The sequence below is a fragment of the Kwoniella dejecticola genome, chromosome 3, assembly GCF_000512565.2.
Source record: "Kwoniella dejecticola CBS 10117 chromosome 3, complete sequence".
In the NCBI taxonomy this organism is placed as follows: Eukaryota; Fungi; Basidiomycota; class Tremellomycetes; order Tremellales; family Cryptococcaceae; genus Kwoniella; species Kwoniella dejecticola.
In genome coordinates, this window is record NC_089303.1 from 1,038,967 (window position 1) to 1,062,900 (window position 23,934).

The 23,934-nt window shown below is 48.9% G+C and overlaps 9 protein-coding genes across 9 annotated transcripts; 4 read left to right on the top strand and 5 right to left on the bottom strand.

The window, feature by feature from the left end:
- Window positions 1-272: 272 nt before the first annotated feature.
- I303_102771 (uncharacterized protein) lies at window positions 273-2,477 on the top strand (the record flags this gene model as incomplete). Its single annotated transcript, XM_018406118.1, has 4 exons — window positions 273-482; window positions 561-1,402; window positions 1,475-1,819; window positions 1,892-2,477. The coding sequence occupies 4 exons, from the start codon at window positions 273-275 to the stop codon at window positions 2,475-2,477; spliced, it is 1,983 nt and encodes a 660-aa protein (XP_018264612.1).
- A 427-nt stretch (window positions 2,478-2,904) lies between these two features.
- I303_102772 (uncharacterized protein) lies at window positions 2,905-4,843 on the bottom strand (the record flags this gene model as incomplete). The annotated part of the gene is made up of 3 exons (XM_018406119.1): window positions 2,905-2,942; window positions 3,015-3,274; window positions 3,372-4,843. The coding sequence occupies 3 exons, from the start codon at window positions 4,841-4,843 to the stop codon at window positions 2,905-2,907; spliced, it is 1,770 nt and encodes a 589-aa protein (XP_018264613.1).
- Window positions 4,844-6,038: 1,195 nt separating this feature from the next.
- I303_102773 (uncharacterized protein) lies at window positions 6,039-10,219 on the bottom strand (the record flags this gene model as incomplete). The annotated part of the gene is made up of 12 exons (XM_065968625.1): window positions 6,039-6,524; window positions 6,595-6,925; window positions 6,994-7,556; window positions 7,608-7,769; window positions 7,827-8,000; window positions 8,058-8,255; window positions 8,316-8,483; window positions 8,537-8,799; window positions 8,852-8,968; window positions 9,039-9,900; window positions 9,972-10,156; window positions 10,201-10,219. The coding sequence occupies 12 exons, from the start codon at window positions 10,217-10,219 to the stop codon at window positions 6,039-6,041; spliced, it is 3,528 nt and encodes a 1,175-aa protein (XP_065824697.1).
- A 438-nt stretch (window positions 10,220-10,657) lies between these two features.
- Window positions 10,658-12,145, bottom strand: I303_102774 (uncharacterized protein; the record flags this gene model as incomplete). Its single annotated transcript, XM_018406121.1, has 6 exons — window positions 10,658-11,025; window positions 11,098-11,312; window positions 11,376-11,421; window positions 11,495-11,765; window positions 11,828-11,909; window positions 11,970-12,145. 6 exons carry the CDS (start codon window positions 12,143-12,145, stop codon window positions 10,658-10,660), a joined length of 1,158 nt encoding a protein of 385 aa, XP_018264615.1.
- A 386-nt stretch (window positions 12,146-12,531) lies between these two features.
- Window positions 12,532-14,174, top strand: I303_102775 (tRNA pseudouridine(55) synthase; the record flags this gene model as incomplete). The annotated part of the gene is made up of 4 exons (XM_018406122.1): window positions 12,532-12,608; window positions 12,696-12,868; window positions 12,932-13,142; window positions 13,196-14,174. 4 exons carry the CDS (start codon window positions 12,532-12,534, stop codon window positions 14,172-14,174), a joined length of 1,440 nt encoding a protein of 479 aa, XP_018264616.1.
- Window positions 14,175-14,321: 147 nt separating this feature from the next.
- On the bottom strand, window positions 14,322-15,731 carry I303_102776 (uncharacterized protein; the record flags this gene model as incomplete). The annotated part of the gene is made up of 5 exons (XM_018406123.1): window positions 14,322-14,714; window positions 14,866-15,215; window positions 15,330-15,419; window positions 15,509-15,549; window positions 15,616-15,731. The coding sequence occupies 5 exons, from the start codon at window positions 15,729-15,731 to the stop codon at window positions 14,322-14,324; spliced, it is 990 nt and encodes a 329-aa protein (XP_018264617.1).
- A 265-nt stretch (window positions 15,732-15,996) lies between these two features.
- On the top strand, window positions 15,997-18,081 carry I303_102777 (uncharacterized protein; the record flags this gene model as incomplete). The annotated part of the gene is made up of 6 exons (XM_065968626.1): window positions 15,997-16,100; window positions 16,212-16,845; window positions 16,937-17,093; window positions 17,191-17,325; window positions 17,408-17,603; window positions 17,760-18,081. 6 exons carry the CDS (start codon window positions 15,997-15,999, stop codon window positions 18,079-18,081), a joined length of 1,548 nt encoding a protein of 515 aa, XP_065824698.1.
- Window positions 18,082-18,370: 289 nt separating this feature from the next.
- Window positions 18,371-21,180, bottom strand: I303_102778 (uncharacterized protein; the record flags this gene model as incomplete). Its single annotated transcript, XM_018406125.1, has 10 exons — window positions 18,371-18,828; window positions 18,934-19,111; window positions 19,183-19,289; window positions 19,380-19,497; window positions 19,632-20,173; window positions 20,234-20,318; window positions 20,387-20,683; window positions 20,762-20,898; window positions 21,020-21,055; window positions 21,126-21,180. The coding sequence occupies 10 exons, from the start codon at window positions 21,178-21,180 to the stop codon at window positions 18,371-18,373; spliced, it is 2,013 nt and encodes a 670-aa protein (XP_018264619.1).
- Window positions 21,181-22,249: 1,069 nt separating this feature from the next.
- Window positions 22,250-23,855, top strand: I303_102779 (uncharacterized protein; the record flags this gene model as incomplete). Its single annotated transcript, XM_018406126.1, has 2 exons — window positions 22,250-22,535; window positions 22,636-23,855. The coding sequence occupies 2 exons, from the start codon at window positions 22,250-22,252 to the stop codon at window positions 23,853-23,855; spliced, it is 1,506 nt and encodes a 501-aa protein (XP_018264620.1).
- Between the last annotated feature and the right edge of the window lie 79 nt (window positions 23,856-23,934).

Consider the following 23,934-nt stretch of genomic DNA (forward strand, 5'->3'; position numbering starts at 1 on the left):
TTGTTGTAACACCACCGTCCTGAACATGCAGAAAAGCACGTCATTACAAATTTCAGGAAAACCATTCGTAATGATGATTACGATTCTACCCCTCAATCGTAATGACCCTTTTTGACTCGAAATATGAATGAACCAAAAACAAATTCATGTCTCAGTTCGGTCCGATGAGAAAGTCGAAAATCATGATTATTCTACCTTCTTCCTGTGCCTCATACATATTCCCCTAAATAAGACAAGAAAAGACTGTCAGCAGCAAGCAGCAGGTACACAAGATGCCTTCCACTGTTGCGATCGCTCCGCCCATCAGCATGCCCACGCCTATACCGCTTGGTGCGTCTGTGCCAGCTCTCACCGCACATGCCATATCGGTGTCTTTGCCGACTTGGGAAGATAATATTGGGTACGAAGAAGGTGATCAGAGAGTTGTGGGCCGGATGGAGACCGGGTATCCCAGATTCTTCATCCACAGGAGTATACAGAAGGTGCGTTCCATCGCCTATCCCCGTCGTTGAGACCTTGCAGCAACCAGGATGAGCTGATCTTGGAATCTGGGGTCACAGCTGGCGGCATTGTGTTTAGCAAAATTCGGTCGACCTGACGAGCTATGTATCTTGTTACCCTCGCCCAAAGTCGCAGGAGAGGGACGTGACTTCCTTGCTTCCCAGATCCCTCCTGTTCCAGCACGTATCGTCGAGTTCGTTATTTGTCCTTCGGCTGTTTCGATCATCGACACATCCAACACGAAAGCTCTGGGAGGGGTAGACTGTGTAGAATTGCAAATCTTGCTATTTGACAAATCCAATTGGTCTTTCGGCAAGGCGTTCTGGCAACATTCCGGAGACGGGATATGTTCGAGATTAGCAGAAAGAGCTTTGGCTTTCCTCGGTGAAACTCCAGCTGGATCTACAAATCGACCTCCCACTCCTCCAACTTTAGAAAGACCGCCTTCGAAAGCCCCATCCACACGGAATAGACATTACTCAAGGCGAACCAATTCTGTTCCTCCAACTCCCGTCACTCCATCACACCCTGCAACACCCACTCTAGACAACGATGATACCCCTGTCGAGCCTGTAAAGGACGAGACTTTAACTTCGGATCTGACGACATACCTCGAGGAAAGGTACGGACGAAATATGCCGCTATTCAATGCACCTCTCGCCAAGCAAGCTTTAAAGCGAAGGATTGCAGGTGGTCTCTTACCTAGTGATGAAGGGTATGGGACGGTCGATGACGTCGCTAGAGGTGCAAGCTCCGGATCTGGGTCTGGTAAGAGGGCAGTCAAGGAAGATGATGTGTATCTATACCCGTGCGGTATGAGCGCAATATGGCATGCTTTCGATATCGCCCGGACTGCCAGACGCAGGAAAGGCGAGAAGGAGGGTAAAAGCGTTTGTTACGGGTGAGCCAGATCAGCAGAGTGCCAATGTCCTCCGCCATCCTAGTACTAACGCCGTCATTGCAATGACCACAGTTTCCCTTACACAGACACGTTGAAGATATTGCAAAAATGGGGACCGGGCTGTCATTTCCTAGGAGCAGGAGGTACAGAAGATATATCAGCGTTGGAGAAACTGCTACAAGATCCAAAGAACGAAGCTCCAATCTTGTCCTTGTTCTGCGAATTCCCTTCCAATCCCCTATTGCGAAGTCCCGATTTGGTCAGAATACGACAATTGGCAGACAAATACGGTTTTGTGATTGTAGTAGATGAGACGATCGGTAACTTCATCAATGTTGAGGTGGTCGAGTTTGCCGATATTGTGGTCAGCAGTTTGACCAAGATTTTCAGTGGTGATGCCAATGTCATGGGTGGAAGGTTAGTCAATATCTTTGTCCCTTGTGTCAACACAGTCGTGGGCATGTGACTGAAGTAATTGGTACTATTCAGTTTGATTCTGAATCCGAACAGTCCGATCTTCGACAATCTTAAAGCGGCACAGGAGGAAATCTATGAGGATAATTATTACCCAGAAGACGCCGTTTATATGGAACGCAATTCGCGTGATTACAGAGGACGTATAAAACGGGTCAATGACAACGCATACGACGTTACAGATTACCTCTTCAAACGATCGTTGGCAGATACCTCGACATCCTCGGAGGGTAAAGTGATAAAACAAGTTTACTACCCAAGGTTCCAGACGCCTGAGACGTACAAGCAAGCCCAGAGATTACCACCTACTGGGAAGGGAGGATTTGGAGGGTTGTTCTCCATCACTTTTACCTCTGAAGCTGCCTCAAAGGCTTTCTACGATACCATCGGATGCGCAAAAGGACCTTCCCTAGGCACGAGTTTCACCTTGGCGTCTCCGTATACCATATTGGCGCACTATTTAGAGCTCGATTGGGCGGCGAGTCATGGTGTTGAAAGAGGATTGGTGAGGATAAGTGTTGGTCAGGAGGATCAAGCTGTGCTCAAGAACTGGTTTGAGAGCGCCGTCCAAGCTGCTGAGGCTGCGGGAAGGATAGAATAGACGGTAACATCCAAGTCAAGATACTTTCTCAATCATTGCATAATGCATTTCATGCCGGACGGATGGGCTTGTAAGCACAAGCCAATGTGTGACTTGTGAAAAGATCGGATCTGTCGGTTCACGTCGGTCTAGTCTAGGTATAGCAAGATATCATGCAGATCAGTGTCCCTCCGCTTGAAAGAGATCCCACAAAATGATGCATCAAGATCAACAGAGGTTTACTAGTGAGAACTTCTACTGAAAGAGTCCCACCGGACAACCTTATGATTTTTAACAATCACCACTTGTGTACTTGAAATAATTGTCTCTAACAAAGATAGTAGAAACAGCTCATACAGTACATCTGCCTATCGATATCCTCCTTGCACCGCTTCATTGCTGCTCCTACACCTCAGGGCTTACGGGAACACTCTGATTCGCAGATTCCTTAAATGCTGATAGGAGGAGCAGGAAGGACAGCGAAGGCTGAACAGGTTTATATACCAAGTCAGCCACCTGGGTCTAAAAGTGCGCGCGAAGCAATGGGACCGGACTCACTCTTTGGTAGCCAAGCAACCATACTTTGAGCTGTGAACTCGCCGTCACCGTACAAGGCAGTCGAGAGCTGCGTAGTGCCCGCCGAGGTAGTCTTGATACCGTTCAGCATTGCAGCGGTCGCTTCATCGATCTGAGCTGCCATCGTCAAGAACTGCACCGAGGAGGTGATCGTCTCTGGCAGAGCGTGGAGGTAAGTGTTGAGGCTCTTCACGAGCTGAGTGGCCCAGTGGACGAAGGGAGCGAACTCGGCAGATGCAGTACTACGTCACAACCAAATACAACGTCAGCTTCTGATATCATCAACCCGATAGGTCATACGGTATAATGGTGTGTGGTATTTGACTGAGTCATACTCACTCCTCCATCAAGGCAGCTTGGTTGGCAGCCATGCTCCCAAGTACGGATGAGATTCCTTGAAGATGGGTGATGGCGTCAACGAGAGAGACCGGCTTGAGGCCAGCAATGACGTTACTGAGCGTCTGAACGATTTGGACCGGACTACCGGTCAATCCACTCAAGACCTCCGGCACTGATGCAGGGCTGATGCCGGTCAGAGGCCCAGAGATGGGTGATCCCGAAGTGATTCCGCCCAAAATCGCTGTAGGTGAACCGCCTGTCACGCCACCGAGAGCTCCAGTAGCTTGACCGATCACTCCTCCAACGACATTTTGACCCTGTCCTACGACCCCGTTGACGATGCCACCTACTACGTTGGCGCCTTGACCTGTTACTCCGCTCACAAGACTGCCAACGGTATTCTGTACTTGACCCACTGCTGCACCGACAACATTCTGACCTTGGCTGACAATGCCGCTGACAGGGTTGGAAGCTTGGCCGGTGACTGAGCCAATGATCCCACCTGCCACTGAGCCGGCTGCGCCGCCCGTGACCCCGCTGATGATCCCGCTAATCGGATCGGTGGAATGGCCAGCAACCGTATTGACGATGTTACCGACGATGGTCTGAGGTTGACTGGTTATTCCGCTCACGAAACCGCCAATTGCATTTTGGGCTTGGCCTGCCACCGTGCCGACAGTGTTAGATCCTTGAGAAGTGGCACCATTCACCGATCCCCCCACGACGTTCTGAGCTTTGTTGATAACATCCCCAACGGTATTGTGCACCTCACCAGTAACTCCGGAGAGGGCGCCACTGAGGGCACTCTGACCTTGAGAGACGGCACCTCCGACTACATTCGAAGCAGTTCCAACCGTGGATCCGACCACTCCTTTGGCGGTGTTGGCGGTATCTTCGATCTTGTTGACGACTCCACCCACCGTGGTGGCTGTTGTACCAACGAGCCCTTTGGCTGTATCCTCCACTTTACCAACGACACCTTGGGCGGTATCCTCAACTTTGTTGACCACTCCACTAGCTGTTCCGACGACACCGTTCACGGTGTTCACGCCTCCAGCTGTGGCAGGGATGATCCCGTCGACGACTGCAGCTGGGTTGACGACCGGAATGGAGATGCCCGAGATCGAGCCTGATCCTGAGCCTGATCCTGAGATCCCGGCGTTCATGTTCAAGGAGACCCCAGCAGATGGAATAGTGATCGCATTGACAGCCGATGCAACCTGGGCAACGGCGGATCCGACGAACTTCGTCTCGGCAGCTACGAGCGCCCCAACGGCGGAAGTGGCGGCCGGGATAGGGATGGCGCTGGTGATTTTGGGCACGACGGCTGCGACGGTGGAAGCGTCGATAGAGTTTCCTTTGCCAAGTCCGAGAGCATCACCGATGTTGGGGAGCCCGAAGATAGGCGCAGCAGAAGCGAGGTAAGGGAGGATAGCGAAGAGAGCGAGGGTCCTGGTGGTGGAAGCGTACATCGTGTGTTGTTTTTTTGGAGAAGTTTAGGGTGGAGGAAGTTGGATCAAAGTTGTTGAACTTGGTTTGGCTGGATTGATTGGGTCGTTTAGGTGATTAACCTTGCCTTGAAGTCGTTGTCTAACGAAAGAAACGAAAAGTAATGGATAAGGGTGAAAACAAAAGTAGACTAGCTAAACTTCTGTTGGTGTCGAACTGAGCTGAACGGTATAGCGGTATATCAAGAGAAGTTAGACTAGCTAAGATTTCCTGTTTTCGTTTCGTATTTGGTATTGTAGATCGTTCGATGAGGTAGACTAGCTATCAACGGGATCGTTTGAGCACAAGGTATATATACCAAAAGAGTGTAAAGTCAGTTCAACGACCGGCGTTGGAGAGTGAGACGAGATGGACGAGAGAGGAAAGCGTTGGATCTGCTTTGATGCTTGAGGGATGAGGGAAAGGTCTGAAGAGATTGAGCATTGCAATAGTCCTTATATATCTTTCAACCGTAGGAGAATCATCATTGACAGCGTAGGTATTTCTTGGTGTACGGCTCGTGGTACGTCATTGATAGTCCGTACTCAATATCCGTTGCCATCGGATGAGGGGGCGTGGGAACCCATACGCAGATCCATACATTAGTGTGAAGTGTCTCTCAACGCCAGCACCCAGCGAATTGTGACTTTGCGGAGGCCCTGCAGTGCCACCATCAGCGTATACCTTGATACAGTATCGCATGGTGTCTCTCGGTGGACAAGGTGGGTTGATCGTCCACTGATACATTCATACATTCAAGTCGATCACACAGGCACCAGACCTTCAGAATCAGGGTCAAGGGCAATTCAAACACTCTGACCTGATCTGTCTGTCGATTCAAACATCATTCGACGATTTTGTCCATTGATTCACCTGAGACATGCGGTATCATATTCTATTCAGTTTATACCTGGTGTCAGTGTGTCAGATGTATAAAAGTCAGGACCCATCAGCCTTGATTCAGTCAGTCTGTCAGGATCGAGGATCGCCTCATGAGTCGCACAATATTTGACTATGCGCTCGTACTCATAGTCAGACCGCTCGACCTGATCGTACTCCACCAGTAAGAAGTCACTTGAACACGGTGGTTGCTTCGCAGGATAGACAGCTATCCCTTAACATTGTCCAGGAAAGCAAGCCATGCATCCTGCATCTATGCGTGCCTTTGTGAAATCCTGTCTATACTTCCCAATCTCTAGTATCTTCCCCATCCATTATGAACGGTTTATCCAGGCCCACTACACTCCCCTCGCAAAGCGGACAGACCGAAGCTACCAGCTCGTCCAGCTCTTTGCGTATCTCTTCTGCTCGTCCTTCATCTAACCTCTTGTCCAACTTCCTTCTATTCTTGCCGGATCCTCCGCCCGAGCCGACTCCCACACCAGCTCCAACGACAGAGACAGCTTGCGCAAGAGCGTCAGGTATGATCATCTCCCTCAACCTATCTCCTGCAGCCAAAATTTTGTTCCTTCCTCCCAATCCTAGAAGGAGGTCTGTGGCTGCTGAGCCCGATGTAGGCTGTCGAGGCGTACCTGCGCCGGACTGCGATGGGCTGAAGTTCGAAGAGAGTAGAGCTCGAGATGAAGGATCCGAAGATCTCGTGACTAGCTCATCCTGTAGTTTGAGTATACGCCGTAACGAATGTGCGGGGAGGTACTCCATCGCCTGGGAGTGCACATCGGTTTCAGCTACGTTGATAGAAAGAAAGAGGAAAACGGATGGTGGGAACACTCACCATTGAGATCAGACAATCAGCGTGGAAGAGATGTTGACATGGAAACACGTAAAATTGCCGAATTGTCAAACTGACACCGCATTTCCAACACTTGTCCTCTGGCTCAACAGTGACGAAACGGTTCGCCAATCCCTCGATATCCCGACGTATAGATTCGGCAGATGCAGTGGCTTCATCCATCTCTGCCTTGAGCTCATCTATCTTACTCGAGTATTCTTCGAGGGCATTGCAAATTTCTACTTTGAAGTCATCAATAACCACGAAATCAGGGAAGAACGGCAGGATATCTTCGATCTTGATCAGGTCTGTCGATTCAAGGAATCTCATCGCGCTATGGCCGAAATGGAGTCAAACATCGTCAGCTAACGCTTCGACTGTTGACAAGAGAGGCTGGCTTACCTCTTGATGTCCTTCTGTTCCTGCACGACGTATTTAGCGATCTTAAGCCACAACTTTTTCCTCAATGCCTCATCATCATCTGGCCTATCAGCGTTGATCTTGGCCAATTCCAGGTCGCCTTTCTCCAGCGCTAGATCCACACTACTCTCGTATAAGCCCAATTTGGAGTAGATAAGAACGCAGGGCTGAATTCGATTGTGCTGTTTGCATGTCCGCAATGCATAGTCCAGGTCGTAGTATGGTTTGTCCGTTTCGGGGTCATCAGGACAAGCAGATAAGAATCGGATCAAATGTGTATCATCTGGGTCGGGATCAGAGGCGTAGAACGTGAGGAGAAGGTTGTATATGGTCGTATCCGTTGATCCTTGATTATGAATGACATGTGTTAGATACCGTATAGCGTTGTTTGAGGCAATCGGTTCTTTCCTTTGATGTTGTTGCAGTATCGCTGGGATCAGCCGACGGGGAGAGAGTGAAGTTTGCCGCAGCCAAGAATCGACTGTTTCTTTCGGGGCATTTCGCATCAGAATTGAAGCAAACCGATAGTACAAGTCGACCGAGTCCTAACATATTCAATCAGCTCTGGTAGCTCTTCAGACACATGAAAATCTCACCTGCCGATTCAGCACATCGATGGCTTTGAGCCATTTCTCTTCGGTAATCCAATGCTCAACGACCTTTCCATGATCTTTGTTCAGGTTCGCATAGAAAAGGTACAAATCCGTGCGTCCGTGGGACAGTATGAGCTCGTACACCACCTTCGGTTCTAGATCGTTCTGCTTATTTGTTTTAGCAAAACCTCTCAACCTCGTTTACGGAGTGAGACACCTTACCTGATAGGTAGTTATGAAGTTCTTCAGATCCTCCTCCATCAGCTTCCGTTCCATTGTAAGACTTTCGACATCCGAAATAGCAGATTCGGCGGCAACAATGTCTTCTAAGGTATTGCATTTGCTCAAATATATCTCGACAAGCCACGTAGCCAACATCATCCGTTGTGTACGTTCCTAGAGCTTTCGTCAGACGTCGACTCCAACGAGGTGAATTATCCGGATCAAACTCACCTTCTTGTTCAACAGATCTAGTCGATCTGCGAGATACATCCGCAATGCGTCCCTTTCATCGGCATCGATGAACCGCAGTGTCACAAATTCGAAGCTTCGACTGGATTTCGCATAACATTGCGCAGCTTGAATGAAACGACCTTGTTCGAACAGGGAATCACCCTGTCTGGAAAGCACAATGTCCTTCTGGGGCAAAGTCTACAGCGAGCAGTAAGCGAAAAATGCAGATAACTCGATTCCATATGAAGGATAACCCACTCTGGCAAAAGTCAACGCTTCTGCGTGCTCTCCTTTCTCCAATTTCGCTCGCCAAATGTCTCGATCCTCGTGTCTGACCAATACCTCCAGGATAGATTTATCTGTGTAGATCCAGAAAGTCCGAGATACAGGATCAGCCGATAGACCTATCGCTTGCTCATCGGCGGCCTTCTTAAAAGTCAGCAGGAGTCGTGCATACACAGGACAGACCGTGAGCTCACCATAGGAAGCTGTTCATCCCACACGACCTTTTCCGTCTCTCTCGAGATACCTATAATCCTGTTCGAGTACAGTAATAGCCAGTGCCATTGAGTGATAGAGACAGATATCGGTATCGGAGGGAGCGAAGGTGTACTAGAGGATGCATTCCGGCTGAAAGCTGGTGCAGAGGGACTGTCGAACGATGGATAAGGTATCAAGGAAGGTTTGGTGAGGATGTCATTAGACAGCGATGTTGCAACGGAGGACGTATACAGTCCGGGAGCTGGGCAGAGACGTTAGCACAGAAGCTATGCATCGATATCTGAGGTGCTTACTTGTGAGCCAGACTAAAGCAGAAGTGGCAGGCAACGACGACGCAGATTGACCTTCTACCGAAGGCGTGTAGAAACTCAACGTCGGATTTGGTGGATCTCCCGGCAATTCCTGGAACTCTGCAAGCAATGTCTATCAGTCAGTGACCAATCTCTGAGACGCAAGAATACTCTGCATAGGATAGCTTACTTGGCGTTCCATCTCTGAGCGGCTTGAAGACTTCCTCGGCCCATCCGCCTGACTTTCCTCCGGCAGCAGTAGAAGTGACATTGCCTTGCACCTCATACATCCGTTCTTTCGTGGTGATCACCACCCAAGCTTTCTTCTCTGTCCCTTTCCTCTTGCTTGAGCCACTGGCCGAAGGAGCCGAAGTTGACCAAAAACCGAATCCGATGCCCGTGATCGGTTGCTGGTCAGGTAGGGAGTATACAGTCTGCAAATCCTTTTCGAGCGGTTTGCTCATCCCGATCGAAACCGATTTGAAGATATCATCTTGCGGTGGGAGGGGCAGTGACAGTATCTGACCGCTGGTCGTACCTAGCAATACATCAGTCGATGGCGGAGTGATATTGTCTCCTTTGGAAGCTTGGCTTTGACCATCTTGACCATTAGGCTCAGACGCATGAGAAGAGATAGGCGACCATCCTACAGCTGTGATGCTTTGCCTCAGACGCAACGGTCTAGGACGTCTAGATTGCACCGCCGCATTACCTGGACTGATGGGCAAGTAGAACGTGTCTCCGGTGTTTGTGGTGATGAGCAAATGTCTCGCTGTTGGATCTGCGTACAGCTTGGTGATTGTCGGATTGGCGGTAGGAGCAGGGTTGCCCTTCTCGGGAGCAGGTTTCGGTAGATCGATGGTGACTAATTCTTCGGGATTCTCAAGGTCGATGATAATGACTGATAGTGGGGCAGCAGCGAGAAAGAGGAGGTTATTGGCCGCACGAAGATGTATAAGGGAAGACGGAGGAGAATATTGGACGAGCGAAAGTGAGAACAGAGGTGGTAACAATGCAGCTGTTGATGAAGATGGTATAAATCCTGTTTCAAGCTGAGTACCAGCATTCAGGAGAAAGCTTTAGTGAGTCCTTTTCTCACTAGATAGAGACAGGAGAGACTCACAGCTCTGACCATTCCAGAGTTCTCATCCTCTTCATCGTCCTCATCAACCTCGAAGCCCTCATAACCGACATTTTCTATCCCACCGCCTGCTATCGCCGGCGTCGATCCAGATCCTCGATAAGCTCCCGAGGAGGAGTATCGAGGGGGCACAGATGGACCCGAGGAATGCTCCACAACTATGCTACCTATGAGCGTGGGTTCTAGATACGGTCAAGGAGGATGGACTCACAGTCATCCAGATTAGACATGATGTGCACCTATTCTTTCCCAGCGCAGACAGCAGTCAACCTGTCTGGTGTTTGGAACGAAACCCCTGCACACGGACAGGCAGCAGAGCAGCGGTCGGCTGATCGTGAAGTCGGTCTCTTCGACAGGTATCTTCTCCCTGTATGTCTGTGAAGACGGGTATATTGGCAGCGTGTATCGTTGTTAGAGTAAGAGCAGTGCAGCGAGCAGGAATGCGGAAAGGTTCTTGTTGACGGAATTGGATTTGGCGCTGTGACGTGATCGTTCAAACGCGGGGTCATCGGAACCTATTTGGCCGATGACAGTATGCCATTCCATACATTCATTGATAGGCATATGGAAATATAGAAAATGCATGCATATACCTGTGACTGCTTTTGCAATGATCGCATGCGCAGGAAGCATGAGTATGGACGTGGAGCACGAAAAGAAGCAGACTATCATGATAGTACCTCTTCATCCCACAGGAACCTAATTGTGCCCTCGTTCTTACCCATACCTTCAACCGCCTCGTCCCCTTCATTTTCGCTGACAAGGTCACTGCCCGCCGCGACCCAACCGATGTTCACAGCAGGAGCACCGGGTCTTCTATCTCTGAGCTGGATCTTCAACTCAGTCAATGTCTGAGAAGTCCAGTAAAGGGGTAAGGGAAAAGCTGTAGGCGAAGACGTTGTCGGATTCGTAGACTGAGATGCTGCAGGATTGGGCTCTTTCGGCGATACTGGCGAGGGAGTATGTGCGGACGGGATATTATCAGGAAGGGTCGACAGGATGGTAGTATACAAATCTATGAGATAGTGGGCAATCTCTGCATAAAACATGTCTAAGTCAGCACCTATTTACCATGTTTCTACTTGATAGAGGAAAGTAGGTCGCTCACCGTCGATATGACTCGAAGACGCAGAATATTCTGTTTCCCATGATCCGCTCTTACCCAACATAGCAATGATATGCGTCGTCGAGCCGGCATCGCTTGAGGGGAGCGTACCACTTGCAGGTGATTTGGAGGTCTCTGATAACAAGAGCGCCGCTGTATATATCGATCCGAGCGCTGTGATGTGAGGAGGAAATGATAAAGGCGCTTGTGTACGATGACTACCGTATCTGCAGTATTAGCTGTAATCCTCAGAAATGACACGGGGCAATGAGGGCACTTACCAGTCCACAGCGACTTTCCAAGCATTTTGGCATAGAGCTTTGTCCACTATTCGTGAAGTTGATAAGTACCGGTTACGGCTAAATGGATGAGTCGAGAAGTGCAGAGGTGCGGGACTCACAACCTAATTTCTTGCCTATCTTGATCACACCCCTCAAGCCAGTCTCCACGCCAAACTTGAAGCCCATCGTCTCCAGCACGAGTCTTTCACAGGCTAGCACTCTTTTACGTTCATGTTCCAATCCGTTCGCTTCTGCAGTAGCCACGTCGATAGTCCCCTTCCTAATTAAGTTAGGGTAGCGTATAGGGAAGGAAGCAAGGATGATCTCTCTTGGTTTCTTGATTGTGTCGTGCAATTTCGACGAGACGTACAGCGTCGAAAGGGCTACTTCCTAGGCAGACAATCTATCAGTCAGACTGGGAGTCGCCCATCACCTGGTATTCGGCAACGTACAACATAGTTGAAATCCTTATAAGGGAAGAACAGGTGAAATCGCATATATAGAGTCTGAGCAGTCGCAATCGTCTTTCGTGGACTATACATGCAGCTCCTGATTAGCTGAGACTGATTGAAAGGGAAACGATCGACTACTCACAAACCGCATCGTATGCCTACAGCATCGATGAAGCCGCACGCTTGCTGCCTGACCTTCTCTTCCCGGGAGACACTTAGCTTTCCTCGCTGTTTGGCGGACAGCTTCTCTACTTCCACAGGGCTGAAGTACGGCTTGAAATGCTTGACATGAGCTTTCGAAGAAGACGAGGCTGCCATCTTCTGTCCGTTACCCCTCGTGTGCTTTCCCCTTTGTCCTTCTCGCGGTTGTTTCGCAAAGCTAGAGAGAGTAGAATGATTCACTTCCACTTCACCACATAGGAGCTCTGGCTAGATAGATCATGATCAACGCAATCGAGATATTACGTAAGTGACGTATCGGAGGAATTCAGAAAAGTTGGAATTCATCCTGCCTGCTGTTGCGACTGCTTTCTAGGCTCAAGATTCACTTACTTGCTCTACCTCAACTTGATACACTTCAATTCCCCTTGGAAGGATACGTTCAGAGCGCTGATAAGATCAGCGTGTTTCTCAAGACGACTCTACTTGTTCGCCGACCTTTAGGCGGCTTACTTCGATCGGCAGGTCTCCTATCCTCCGCCAAAATGCCAAAATCACCTTCCGTGCCTCCGTTACCTCTTAACGGGTTATTCCCGATAGCCAAACCTTCTGGTCCAAGCTCGTGAGTCTGAGCCCTGCCATTGACAAAGATGAGCCATAGTACCCTTAAAAAAGTCAATTATACTGATCAATCGTTTCGACATGACAGTATGAAAGTGATCGATTCAATTACTTCGTTGCTACTGGATTCCAAGCTTTTCGACGATCCTGAACGACGACGCCATGCAAGGGGTCAACGGAATAAAAAGAAGAATACATCTCATCTAGGACTGAAGATTGGTCAAGGAGGGACCCTTGATCCTTTGGCAGATGGCGTACTAGGTGAGCAGCTATATCCACCCTTCCCTCGAGCCGGGAGGGTCGCTGATAGTATGTCACTCGTAGTAATCGGTGTGAACAGGGGTACGAAGCACTTGAACAAGTTCTTGGAGTGTTCGAAGGAGTACGAAAGTATAGGTCTTTTAGGATGTATAACAACGTCGATGGATTCTGACGATCCGGTATTATCCACTGCATCATGGGAACACGTCACGAGGGAAGACATAGAAAAGGTTTTAGATAAATTCCGCGGAGAAATATATCAAGTTCCGCCGATGTAAGTATCAATCAGTATCTCATCCACGATTTCTCGCTGATGCTGGTCGACAGATTTTCAGCATTGAAGATGGACGGTAAACCGTTATACGAATACGCCAGAGAATCTAAGCCCCTCCCACGCCCGATACCCACTCGTAAATGTACCGTTTCTATCGAGTTGCTGGATTTCAAGCCTGCTTCGGTGATTCCAGGGGACGGGGGCCACGAGTACAGATGGCCCGAGAAGAGATTATCGGAAGAAGAGAAGAAAGTATTTAGGAAATTGACTGATATAGTCAGTCAAGCTGGTACAGAACCTACCAAGCCTAAATCGACCGCACCCGTTATATCTGAGGAAGAAGCTCAAAATGCAAGTACACCTGTCGATACCCCTAAGCAAGATGCGGATTCAGCAGAAGTAGCAGAAAAGAAAAATGAATCGACGTTTGTACCTGATTTGGAGAAACCTGATTATCCAGAAATATCACCTATCAACGGTCTCCGACCGCCGACATTCAAGGTGAAGATGACAGTCTCCAGCGGGACATACGTCAGGTCAATCGTACATGATATCGGAGTGGCTTTGGGGTGTGGCGCTCATGTGGTCAAACTTACAAGGACAAGGCAAGGCGAATTCTCATTGTACGGCGATGAAGAAGCGTTAGCTTCATCCTCAACAACGTCAACATCAACAACAGCGACAGTAACAGCGCCAGCTGAAGGCGGCGAAGGAGAATCGACATCGACATCGAAGGCGGAAGAAGCACTCGCGTTGAAAGGGGAGAATGCGGGACCGACAGGAGGATCTATACCTTGGTCTGTATGGACCCGAGCAATGCAAGAGCGAGAACAGATGCTGGAAAGGGAACGGACCGAGAAAGAAGAAGCCATGATGTCCGGTGCCAGTGCAGAAGAGATACATACGCAGTGGTCACCCGATGCAATTCGACAGAGGAGGCATGCTGGCGAGATGAAGGAGTGGGAAGTCGAGTTGCTCAGGAGGTTTGTGCCGGTCCATGTACCTCCGACAGGGGGCCATGTGAAAGATTGAAATGCGCCGGGTTGGCATCGGCGCTGAGATTTTCACAATACATCTATCAAAACAGCTGCGTCTTTCGATGAACTCAATTGAGTGGAATACATACATAACCATACGTATGCACGAGCAATGTATTATAGCACAACATCAATTACCAAGCTAGACACCCAAATGCAATACATGTACCTCCTTAGCAGCCTTGAGATACACGCGATCTACCTCCCATCCGCCTTGAGGCTGTTTATCCATGATCTTTTCTCTGAAAACCGTATTGATGCGCTTAATCATCTCATCCGTGAAGGGGCTGTGCCTGATATGATCTTCGTTTCTTACATCGGATGTCTCCTCGATAAAAGCATTGGTATCTTCCGAAACCATCGCTGCGCCATCCGGATTCATTGTGTTTGGAATCACTTCAGAAGAAGCACGATCGAGAGTAGGCTGCAGTAAAGTCCACCCGAAGGAAGTGTGGAACTCTGGGTTCTCATGGTACTTTGGCAAATGGTAGATCTCCAATAACGGATGAATGATCTGATCTAATATATCTTCAAGCTGCGATTGCCAAATGAATCAAGTCAACGATCACATATCAGCCGGGCATTCCACTCTCGGATATGCGGTTATGAATGTGGACGTGAAGGTCGATATCCGAACACCGGACAGCCCGACAGATAAGGACGAGATGAGGCGGACTGATACTCACTTCATTCGCTCCTGCTCCTACTCGAAGAGCTATAAAAGCTCTTCCACCACTACCTTCGCCTTCTGCTCGTAACGCCGCCGATGATGCGGCTGCGTTCGTCGATGTTGAGCGATTATAATACACTTTGATCTCGCTTGCAAGACTCATCCTAAAACTCCGTCTTGTGCTTCGTAAACGATCTGCCAGTGCTGCACGAAGAGGGTCGATCTGATGTCGCCGCAAAGGCAGAGGATGGGTCAGGGAGATATGCAAGGACGATAAGAGGGAATGGATCTTATGACTTGGTACTTCTTCCTGAAAGACCGATAGCACGTCTTCGAGAACAGTACGAAAACCAGAAGGTATTTTCACTGTATTGCATCGAGTCCAGGCAGGTTCGTCAGTCCAAAAGTCCAGCCCTGAACCATACAACGGAATGTAGAGAAGATAGAAACAAGTTGGAGCTTTCTCTGACGTAGACTTACACGAGAGATACAGATGAGCATTGTATTCGCCATCCACGTACGGTCGCGTACGTCTTCTGCCTTGATGTTTGGACGGATCGTCTTTCGGTCCTACGATCGAGCCTCGACTTAGCCGCCTTTGATGAATGCGCTGATATGCAAGTTGATGATGAAAGGTGATGGAAGATGTGCTCACTTACCTGTATCAAAGGTCTCTGGGAGAGAGGGCAATTTCTTCTGCCTGGAGCAGTAACGTATCGAACCAATCATTCACATGCCTGCTCAAGACGACAGATCACCGGCTTACCTCTTTGCGGTGGGCAGAGCTTTCGACTCATTCTCCCGTTTCGAGTTTCTTCGTCTTGCGGAACCGCCAGTTGCATCTTCTGAGGAGGAGGAAGAGTTGTAGTCTACCAGAGGCATCCGGGGGAGTGAGTCACCTGTGAATGTAAGTAAGTAAGCAAAAAGCAGGAGGATGATGATCCGGATGATCGTCATCAAAAGCTCGGTTATCTCGTTCCAGTTGACCGAGATTAACAGAAATTTCGAAATGACTGAAGAATCCGAAGTCGACTTCATCAATCGTCCTAATAAACATTCGACAAGAGTTGAACTACACGAATAGCACTCGATCTCATCAAGCCACGTCGAGCAGGCCGATTCACGAGCGTATTCGATCCAAATCGAGATGTACTGGTATATCTCATTCCTGCGTCCTCCGCCCGTATCCGTCCCCTCAACATCCAAAGAGATCATCATCACTCCTCAAGTAGCCAACGACTTACGAACAGAGTATGTATTGCATCTCATCGCATAATCAGTCAAAGCTTTCCCGCTCTACGTATCAGTACTATATTGTGTTACAATCACGAACGTTTGCTGATACAAATACACATATGTTAGACTGCGGTACGAGCCCACATCGATTTGTTACACATGGCAACGCACCTCCCCTCCCTCATCTTGCACGACCCCTCCTCAAGAACTGACAACCTTCATTCCTCCTCAAAGCACGTACAAACCGATAGCTATCCCCTTACCACCCAATGTCCAAATAGGCGAATCATGGAGACTTGGGCTGTTCTCGCCTTCAACTCCTTCTTCGGCATCAACTTCGACTTCTAGCAAAGGGAAGGGGAAGCGAAGAGCGGATGTGACTGGACCTTCGTCCGGTCTTTTACAGCTCTGCGAAGACTCAGTGGATGTTCTGGGCGTATGGAGCGAGGGTATACAGATTGTACGGCCTGAAGGACCATCATCAGGTGTGATCAAAGGCGTCAATGGGAGATCTCACGGTACTGGTACGAAGGGGAAGGGCGTTGACAATGGTAACGATCAGAGCGGCGTGAAAGGGAAAGGGAAAGGCAAAGGCAAGGAGAAGGAGAAAGATGATGGACCGAAACAAGGTAGAATAACACGACAGTTCATCCTGCCCTCATCCTTGAACGGAGAAGAGAAGGCAGATGAAGCGGGAGAGGAAGAAGGTCCATGGAGGATGCTCAGAATCATCGAACAGACGAGTTTCGATCTAGATAAAGTGAGTTGTGTTGAGTAGAACATCCCAATTCTGAGGTTCCTGGTATGGACGGTGAGAGCTCATGGTATTGTATTGGATTGATGCTCGCCAGAAAATATGGGATTCGGGATTAGCGCTTTCTGCGTGGTTCTGGAAATACCTTGCGCCGACCTCGGATGCCTCGCATACACATCCTCATGAAATAGCAAGGGAAGTGCTGGATATCTTGCGTCATACAGGAGAAGGCGATTTGGATGTGCTTGAGATTGGTATGTCAATGCTGCATCCTAGCATCTTCGACCTGAGTCTATGCTGGATTTAAGGACAGGGCTGACAAACGATATGACACTCTGACACTCATCACAGGAAGCGGGACAGGTTTAGTTTCGATAGCACTTGCTTTAGCCCTACAGAGACAACACACTGTTCCTCTTTCGACTCCGGTTCCGGAGAAGGATCGGAAGCAGAAGCGAAGACGCAGAATAGTAGCCACCGATCTAGGTAAGCTCACCTAATCTCTCATCGGAAATAAGTGATGGTAGCTGAATCATCAATGATCATGTACCAATACGCCGTTCTGCAGATACGGCTATACCCCTGATGGACGAGAACCTATCTTACAACTCCCTCAACCCCGGCCCTACATCTCAGCTAGATAACTCCTCTACTGCCAATGGCGGTGACGAAAGCGGGAATGACGTGCAGGTTGAAGCTAAAGTATTGGATTGGGATCAACCTCTACCTGAATGGGTATCTTCGTCCTGGCCCCAGCTCGTCGTGTGAGTCGACGTCGTCCCTGTCCTGTCTGTCATCGGGTCGTCTCAGTTTATGTCATATCATCTCAACGCGTGTCGAAATCTCTACCTTTCTGTAGAGCTCATCAGTCAATAACCGGCTTGTCAGATACTAACCTCGACTAAATTATCCAATAATAGCGCAGCAGACGTCACTTATAACACCTCAGCCTTTCCCTCCTTATTGCGCACCCTTACTTCCTTACTCTCACCTCGACCTCCTCCTAGTACACGAGCCGAGCAAAATGTGAAGCTGCAAGAAAACATGGATCTCGACAGGCCATCCACGACACCGAAGTCACCACTCCTAATTCTGGCTTACAAACAGCGTGATCCCGCCGAGAGGGAATTATGGGGTATGTTATCCTCCAACGGGATAGAGATGACTATGATAGACAAGATCCAAGGAGCTACGGATGAAGGTGAGACTGAACTTTGGGTTGGGCAAATGAAGGTGGCATAAGATGGTTTGACGATTTTCACACGAAGTTCAAGGATCAAGAAACAAGGTGAATACTGTGCGATGCATCAGATGATATACATGCATACAACTTATATTTATACTTATATCCGACGGATTGGTCGGTCTGACTGCTTCTGCTCGTATAGACTGAAGTACGTGATGACACTTCTTCCCACAATGCTATGTACGTAAAAAAGCCTACAAGTATGAGTAATGACAGTACTCTGTCAATGTCCAAATCATGAGATGGGCGAAGAGTGAAAAACGAACACGGAAGAAGAGCATTGGGCTACGATTCATCCCATCGAAGTTCATCCACTAACACGCCGCCTATACCTATTCCATTCCCATTGATATGTATTCCTTTGCTGAAATGGTGATTGTGACTGTGATTATGATTGTTGTCATCTTCGTTCTCGTTCAGATCAATCACACCCAGTTGTTTATGATGGTGTTGTTGGTTCTGATTTTGTTGTTGTTGTTGTTGATTTGGATCATACTTCAGACGCAGTATACCGCTATGTACTAGATAATCAAAGATCTTGCCTGATTTATTGACGTCGATCTTCAGCATCCTTCTTGCGTCTCTGCGTTTGAGTAAGCCATGCCGACGTTCGTTCTCTCGGATGTATAGCTCTTTGATCGTCAGGTAAGGTTTAGGTAATACCCTCAAAGAAGAACAGAGGGATTGTTCTTCCACACTCAACAAGTCGAGAGAAGCTGCGTTCGCCAGATTGAGAGGTGCAGCTAAGTGGCAAAAGCCAGCATTGGTCAATAACAACTCCACTTGCAATGTTATCGAATCCCGCAGATGGATGTCGAAGAGAGCTACTACACGGACAAAGGACTCACGAGGTTTCCTGCCCACATTTATGGGAACCACCCTGGGTGTAGGTTCGCGACTCTTCGGATCCCCAGGAGGCGGCGTGCCCATCCCACCATGCAAAAATCTATGTTGTCCCGCATTGATACGGGCGCCAGAGACGGGTATATCAGGTCGATCGCGTTGTACTATCGGTCGATATCCAGCCTGACATCATGGATTCACCGTATAAGCTGATTCTGCTTTTCAGTCAATGAGGTGAAGCGAGAGCAGCTCACCCTGGCCGCTTTGGCAATATCATATGCCTCAGCTTCAGCATTTGTAGTTATGCCCATACGTCGATATTCTTGCAACTCCGCTATCCTCTTCCGCAGATTTTGCTCATCTGCAGTAATAAATTCGAATTAGCTATTTTCGCATTCTTGGTTATACAGTGAGTCATATACTGTATATTGTCATAGCACCCGGTACTCACATATCAAACCCTCGATGAACACCTCGAAATCCTGAGCCGTCTGCAGCTTCGCAAACACTTTATAACGCTGAATCAACTCTCTCTCCTCTTTCGGTCGTTTACGTTCGGCAGCTTGGATCTGGCGGAACAAAGGTGTCAGCGTAAATTCCTTCGCAGCTGGCGAGCGACAATGTGTCTCGGTTCTAGCGTCGCGAGATATGATGACACAGAATCAGGGAGATAGGGTGAAGCTTGTCTGTCTCCTGGACTCACTTTCTTATGTTCCGTCAGAGCTCGATCGAACAGTAGCTCTTTCACATCCATCCTCTTATCCAACTTAGAAAAGTAGATATCCAGCATGGCCAACTTCACTTCCAGTTCGTCTTCATCCTCTATCTCAGGTAAAGGTGGACCGGTCGCTTTGCTTTTGCCTTTATTCTTCTTAGACGTTTCCTTTTCTTTGGCAGGGCTTGACGTAGATGGGCCGGCGGCGTTGTCTTCCGCTTCCGCTTTGACACCGTCCACTATAATCTGATCTGCATCCTCGTCTCCATTCTGTTCTTTCTTGGCCTCATCATCTTCCCCTGCTCCCTCCTCGTCATCCTCGTCCTCGTCTTCCGGAGGCTTAGTGACCTGAGCCTCAGGTTGTGCATCTCCTCCGTATTTCCACACTAAAGCGAACTCCATGTCTTTCACGGCCATCTCAGCATCATTGTCTACTTCATGCTCAAATTCCAGTCGACCAGGCATGAACCCAGCTACTTCGTGGTTGGTTGGTGCGGATACAAGGGGTGCGGCATTGGGTGGTGGTAAGGCTGTATCCACGGAGTTAGCTATAGCGACGAGTTAGATAGGAAGATCTTTTGATTATTCACCATGAGGTTTACGCATCTCTTCTATCCTAGCTTTCTTCCTGACTTGGAGCTCATCGGGGTCGACGTCAAAGATTACATCCATCGGCTATCGAGATTTATCAATACACTGTTCTTTTACCGCAGCGTCTCAAAGCTAAAGCTGTCCAGACTTACAGGCATGAAAGGTCTCCTCCTTTTCCTGTCCTCTTCTCGATCAATTTGCGCATCTTTATCGCGTCCTGCCTCCGATTTCACGACGTCCTTGACCTCGACTTTGACATCTTTCCCATCTTCTCCTACACCGAGATAAGTCTCCAAGTAATGTTTCTCACATTCCTCCTTCGTCCTCGTTCCCACATGTTGAGCGACTTCCAGCCAATTTCCCAGACCGTTCGATATCAGCCCCGAGACTAATAAGAGCTCTTCGTCCGCCCCCCAATCAGGTGAAAAGATCGGCTGAGAGTGTTGTTCCTGTAAGATACGTTTTGGCTTAGCCCTGCTAACCGAGTCTACCTGTGAAAGGAGCCAGAGACGGTAAGAGATACGTACAACCACTTTGTAATCATGCCATGCCTTGTGCCGCAGCCCTTCTTTCCCTTCGCAAAAGCATTGTGGACACAAGTCGACTTCTTCGCATTCTTTCATTGCGCATTTTATCCGAACCGTATGCGTTATATCGATGTGGCCTATGGGTGGGCTAGGTCAGCGATTGACCATGTAAATATAATGGGGAGATTCCATGGTCGCCCGCAACGGGATAACATGACATGGTCTCTCAGTCATAGAATATAGCTCTGCTCAACTCACAGAAGTCACAAGTATACTTGATGCCCGGCTCGGTCGCTTGAATGCAAGTCCAAAAATCAGCCTGCTTGATTCCTGATAACGAGACAGAAATGAGCAGGCTGCTTACCAGGTCGTTCGTCCGAAGCCGCATCGCTCTTAACCCGCCTCTGAGTCACGGTCATACTGACGTGTTGTCGTTTGTCAAATTGATCGCGTGAGGGCTATGAGTGGGGTTGAGTGGGGGAGTATTGGGAGTATTGTGAGGGGAGGAGTGTATCCAGCTATGCACCTCCTCCCGGGATACTACACTGTCGATCTCTTATGCTATCCTTCGTAATTTAGGCAGAACGAGTAAGCTTCTTGATATTATTGTGCTTGTTGCAATGCGAAACCGATGTGTTGACCGGAAGTGGAGGTTCTTGTTCTTTTGATGAAAGCGGAATTACGGGCAGATCGTTATTACTATTTCGTCGTTATGGCTCTGATGGCGCCGAAGTGATGTGCAATGCACTGAAAGCTCTATACGGCTGCTTCCTCGGCAGTGTGCGGGTTCGCGATTAGTCGAAGACGATGAAGGATTGACGTATTATGGCTGATTTGTTTTTCTCGAAATGGCAAATGTCAATACCGGACACGAAAACGATAACGGCTACCTGTCGCGACTTTCAGGGCTGTAACATTACCAGCAAAACAGCGGCGAACTCCCATGCGACGATTCTCCTCTTTTCCTATCTCACGAATGTGCGGGCTCTCTCATTGAGTCGCTGAGGGAGGAGGTATGGCCAGTCGCGCGCCGTTGTCGAGTGCGTTGTTGGTTCGTGCTTCGCGCAGGTAAGCTTGAAGTATATGATGATGATGATGCTGCCAAGTGATCGTGTAGTAGCGATGATAGATAATCTTCAGGGTAAAATTAAACGCTCTTACGGTGACAGAACAAAGGATGAGTAGATGGATGACGGAGATATATCCTCAAAGCCGAATGTGGCATTCCTTACTGTATCTCGGAATGGTGCCGAACGGTGTCGGACCGGTTTAACACCTGAAACCTCCACATCATTCACCGTACGAGTAAGCACGGAGTTTAGTTGTTATACCATGGTGCTATCGGCGCAATAATCACAGTAGTCCTCGGTATCATCCAATAAATGTATATTTACATCGACTTGAAATCCCCCGTCATTCAGGAGGAGCATGAACAAGGTCCCATCGATATCTGTTTTACAGCGAGCCTTTACAAACAGTATCAGCAGCATGTCAATCAAGACATACGACACAATCATAATCGGCGCGGGATGGTCCGGCTCGGTCGCTGCTAAACAGCTGACCGCCAAGGGACACTCAGTCTTAGTCCTCGAAGCTCGAGATAGGATCGGTGGTCGAGCGCGAACATACGTCAATGGGAACGATAAAGTTGATCTGGGATGCAGTTGGATTCACGGTTACAAAGAGGGAAACCCCGCTCGAGGTATTGCCAAGGAGCTTGGGGTCGATGCGCATCTACCTAAATCTTTCGAAGGTGTGATATACGGTCCGGAAGGTGGGCATCATCCCCCTGTAGCTCATTCTCGTCGAAATCAACCTAAGAGTCTTTGTGTCGCTGACGTCTACTTCGAATCTAATTCATGATTCTTTATAAGGCCCCCTTTCATCGGAACAGGCCGCTTCTCTTCGATCCTCCCTCTCTTCCGCTCAAGCAGCTTTCAAGCTCCCTCATCCCGCCCCACCTTCTTCCGCCTCTCTCGCTTCTGCCCTCTTTGCCGACTCTTCCCCCTTATTCAAATCATCCGCCACCCCTTCATCCGACGCAGCCAATACAAACGTATCCTCCACTTCGCCTGCCAATCCCTCTGAAGGCGCTCCCTCCTCCAAAGCGGGGTACGACAAGGCCTTAGCTGAGGGTCTCGCTAGGACGCTGGAAGTTCCTCTTGGGTTGAAGCTGGAGAAGGCGTCCCTCAAATGGGCAGGATGGGAAAGTACCACATCTTTCGCTGGATCAGACGCCGCCCCAGATGGAGGATACCAAGATCTAGTCAAGAAAGTGCTTGACTCTTCTAGGGCCGAAGTGAAGCTATCCCAGAAAGTTACTGGTATCAAGCAGTCCGAAGATGGTGCAACGATCAAAGTCGTTACTTCGCAGGGCGAATTCGAAGGTAAAACGATTATATCTACCATTCCTCTGGGTGTACTCAAGACCCTTCCCGAGGGCTTCTTCCAGCCTGCCCTTCCCCCGAAATTCACAGAGACTATTGCCGGCACACACGTCGGCATACTCGAGAAATTACTCTTGCAATATGACGAGGCATGGTGGCCCAACGCATCAACTACCGGCTCATACACCTTCTTACCCATTGGTCCCACCCCTACCGAGAACTCCAGTATCGAAGAGATTTTCAACGGATCATCATTGATCACTGCCAATTTCAATGCTCCGTCCCTCCCTAATCCTTCGCCGACTTTGTTGACTTACTTATCGGAGACTCCAGCTAAGCTCCTTCTGGTGAAACCGAAAGAAGAGGTGCTCAAGGGATTCCATCAATTCCTAGTCAAGAGGCTGGGAGTGAAAGCGAACGGAGGGGAAAACAGAGTAGTATCTGAACCAAAGGCGGGGGAATTGACTGATTGGTTGAAAGATGAATATTCTTATGGGGCTACTACGACCCCCTCGATCGTCAGTCAAGGGGACGAGCGGAGTCCGATGGATTTCAAGGAACTGGGAAGACCCGTCTGGAATGGCAAGTTGGGTTTCGCAGGTGAACATACGGAGATGGAGCATCGGGGAAGTGTAGCGGGTGCTGTGGTCAGTGGGTTAAGGGAGGCGGAACGGGTGAATAGATTGTTGAATCTGCTCAAGGAGTAATGCAATCTGACGCTTAGTCAAAGTCATAGTCGTAGATTAACCATTAGATAAGAAGATATGAGCCAAGGCAAGGCATGCA